This window comes from Littorina saxatilis, linkage group LG8 (genome assembly GCF_037325665.1).
Source record: "Littorina saxatilis isolate snail1 linkage group LG8, US_GU_Lsax_2.0, whole genome shotgun sequence".
Lineage (NCBI taxonomy): Eukaryota > Metazoa > Mollusca > Gastropoda > Littorinimorpha > Littorinidae > Littorina > Littorina saxatilis.
In genome coordinates, this window is record NC_090252.1 from 45,883,625 (window position 1) to 45,887,459 (window position 3,835).

The window sequence follows — 3,835 nt, forward strand, 5'->3', positions numbered from 1 at the left end:
CACACCCCTCAAAAAAAAAGAGACAAAACAACAACAACACGCTTTAGATCAAAACCTGACCGTCTGCATCTGTTGGTCTACTTACGGAGCCTGCCTTCATCATTACACACGCATGCATCTATTACGCAGTGTTGGTGGTTAATCTATAGAAGATCAATGTGGGTTGAATATAATTATATATCGACCCGCGCCAACAGCTGTTCCCTGCGCACAATCCAATAAATGTTGCTGACACTCTTTTGAGCTTTATCCTTGTAAACATCAAGGTAGGATGTAATTGCATTTTGTTTTTATGAGGGGAAAACTGGGTCAAGGGTCTTTTTGACTCACTTGCGAAGCAAAAGTGAGTCTATGTACTCACCCGAGTCATCCGTCCGTCCGTCCCCCATGTCCGGACGTCCGTCCGGAAAACTTTAACGTTGGATATTTCTTGGACACTATTCAGTCTATCAGTACCAAATTTGGCAAGATGGTGTATAATGACAAGGCCCCAAAAAACATACATAGCATCTTGACCTTGCTTCAAGGTCAAGGTCGCAGGGGCCATAAATGTTGTCTAAAAAACAGCTATTTTTCCCATTTTTCCCATTTTCTCTGAAGTTTTTGAGATTGAATACCTCACCTATATATGATATATAGGGCAAAGTAAGCCCCATCTTTTGATACCAGTTTGGTTTACCTTGCTTCAAGGTCAAGGTCACAGGAGCTCTTCAAAGTTGGATTGAACTATGGAAGATAACTGTTTCAAACTTAAAAATCATGTGGGGCACATGTTATGCTTTCATCATGAGACACATTTGGTCACATATGATCAAGGTCAAGGTCACTTTGACCCTTATGAAATGTGACCAAAATAAGGTAGTGAACCACTAAAAGTGACCATATCTCATGGTAGAAAGAGCCAATAAGCACCATTGTACTTCCTATGTCTTGAATTAACAGCTTTGTGTTGCATGACCTTGGATGACCTTGACCTTGGGTCAAGGTCACATGTATTTTGGTAGGAAAAATGTGTAAAGCAGTTCTTAGTGTATGATGTCATTGCTAGGTTTAGTTATTTGACCTTGACCCTGAAGGTCAAGGTCATGTAAAGGTCAAGGTCAAGCATGTGAGTCGTATGGGCTTTGCCCTTCTTGTTTTTCTTTTGCATGATGGGTGGTTAACCTTGGAGTTAAGACACGTCTGCAGGATTTTTCTTAAAAAAATGATAAAACATGCGCATGTACGCACGCTTTCAGAACTGCACGCACGTACACATGCACGCGCGCACACACACACACACACACACACACACACACACACACACACACACACACACACACACTCTCTCTCTCTCACTCTCAAGCTCTCTCTCTCTCTCTCTGTCTCTCTCTCTCTCTGTCTGTCTGTCTCTCTCTCTCTCTCTCTCTGTTTCTCTCTCTCTGTTTCTCTCTCTCTCTCTCTCTCTCTCTCTCTCTCTCTCTCTCTCTCTCTCTCTCTCGCCTACACATACCAAAGCACAATACATCTAATTCCTCTTGCTTTCTGCTGTGCGCACTGTCACTGAATAAACTTGTGTGTGAGTAGTGCTGTGTTTGCCTCAGATCTGCGGCTGGAAGACGAGGATCCGGACGATGATGATGTCTTTGAGCCGGTGACAGAAATGCCCAAGAAAGCGGTGAAAATTCCAGTGAAACGGCGATCGCAGTCCCTGAGCGCTCTGAAGGATAAAGAGGAGAACAAAGCAATAAGAAAGGTTGGTGAATAATTTGACTCGATGTTTAACCCTTTACTTGGCACAACATGGCCGCTTGTTTACCTCCTCCATGGCAGCCATTTTTCAAGATGGAGACCAATTTTATTATGTGTTTATTAAACATGCAATATTTATGTGTTGAGTGCATGGATTTGAATGAAAGAAAGTGCAAAAGAGACAGAAATGAATTGCCAATAAAATGGGTCTTACCTGGATATCCACTTTGCAGATACATCCACATGAATCACTTTTCACATTTATATTTACACTTACATTTACAGTTTTTTTCACTTATATTTACACAATTTCTTCCACTGGCACTGCACCAAGATGTTGAGGAAAGCAAGTGTCCCTGCAGAAGTTTAATTGGCAGATGCCACAGCCGTAGCTCGACTCAACTGCACGCCCAGTTGGGGTCTGTCTCCTCAGGTTCTTGCAGGTGATGCAGGCACGCTTTCTGCCATCAAACTTGATGAGTGTGTGTACTCCAATGTTGGCCTCGTTGACTATCTGTGCCTTTCTCTTGGGTGCAAGCTTTTTCCTCGAAGAAAATCCCCCAATGAGGTGATCCGCAAGATCAAGACGGAAGTCGAGGAGGGCGTAGCGCGTCTTGGGTTTGTCTAACACTGTCTGGTCGTACAGAATGTAGGCATTGTTGATGCAGGCGTCGAACACAAAGCTCATCAAATATCTCCAGTATTTGTGGCTCTTCTGCACAGTGTTGTAGTAGCCTCGCATTTGGTCTGAGTTGTCAACTCCGCCCATGTGTTGATCGTAGAGCTTGACAACGGATGGGCATGGCACGGCAACTCTGGCTTGCTGGGTCCGGTCCCACCTCAGCACACTGTTGTCTTCGTTGCTGCAGTTGGTAGAGAGGAAGTTGACATCTCTCTTGTCGTGCCAAACTGATGCCAGTGTGTTGTCCTTCTGAAAGACAAGGCTCTGCCCCTTTGTCAGCTTTCGGTGCTGCTTCATGCCTACTGGCAGGCCAACCCGGTTGGATCGGACGGTGGCACAGGCGTATGTGCCTTCTGCCAGTAGATCTGTCATCAGCGTCACAGAGGAAAAAAAATTGTCAAAATACAGGTGATGATGCAGTCCAAAGAAAGGGGAAGACAGTCTCATCACCACATCATGGCCCAGACCATGTTGTGTGCCATCAGCTCTCCTCCCCGTGTACACTTCAAACTGGAGAAGATATCCTGTGTTGGATTCGGCAGCACACCACACTTTCATGCCCCATTTGATGGGTTTATACATGCGTAGTGTGCTTCTTCCCTTGAAAGCCACCATGGCCTCATCAATACTGATGTCACAGTCAGGGGTGTAGTGCTCCAGGAAAGACTGGTTTGCCATGTCTAGCAAATCCCTAACTTTGAAGAGGCGGTCTCTGTTTACATCTGCTGGGTCAGGTAGGTGGTCATTGTCTGCCAGGTGAATGAATTCTTTCAGCTTTTGGTAGCGCTTCAAAGACATCACTTTGTTTACACCTGGCACACCAAGACGATCGTCAGCACTCCAATACATGTCGTCTCTTGGGAGGTTGTGAATCCCCATCAAAATCAAAACACCAAAAAAAGCTTTCACTTCCTCTGCAGTGGTGTCCTCACGCCAATGTGGATCGATGCCGTTTGGTTTGTTGGCGATTTTCTCCCTCGCATACTTGTTTGTCTGAGTGACGATGCTGTCGATCATTGCTGGCTTGAACAGCAGAAAAAAAAAGTCAAGCTGGTTCGGATTATTCCCCAAATCATCGGTTTTGGGGCCAATAACTCGGGGACCAAAGGGTGTGATGGCGATTGGCGTCGTCACCGAAGCCCATCCAAATCGGTCAGTTGGAACCGGAGCTTGCTCCTCAAAATCACTTTCGGAATCACTGTTACGATCGTCCCAGTCGGACAAATCAGAAGTATGCACACTACTGACATCACTGACATCAATGTCCGATTCTGGTGCATCAGGACGAACTGGAATGTCCGCAATATCGAAACCGACGAAGTGTTCCTCGTTTTCAGATTCGCTAGAACTTTCCATGCCATGAGTGAAAAAATATCGGCGCAAAAACTTGAATAACACGATCGAATGTTGCTTGATTCAAAG

General features: G+C 45.2%; 1 protein-coding gene across 1 annotated transcript; it reads right to left on the minus strand.

The window, feature by feature from the left end:
• Positions 1-2,032: 2,032 nt before the first annotated feature.
• On the minus strand, positions 2,033-3,769 carry LOC138974682 (piggyBac transposable element-derived protein 4-like). Its single transcript, XM_070347401.1, has one exon. The coding sequence runs from the start codon at positions 3,767-3,769 to the stop codon at positions 2,033-2,035; it is 1,737 nt and encodes a 578-aa protein (XP_070203502.1).
• Positions 3,770-3,835: the final 66 nt, after the last annotated feature.

Excerpts from the sequence above, each read along its gene's own strand:
- LOC138974682 (XM_070347401.1), bottom strand. The coding sequence starts at position 3,769 with ATGGAAAGTTCTAGCGAATCTGAAAACGAGGAACACTTCGTCGGTTTC.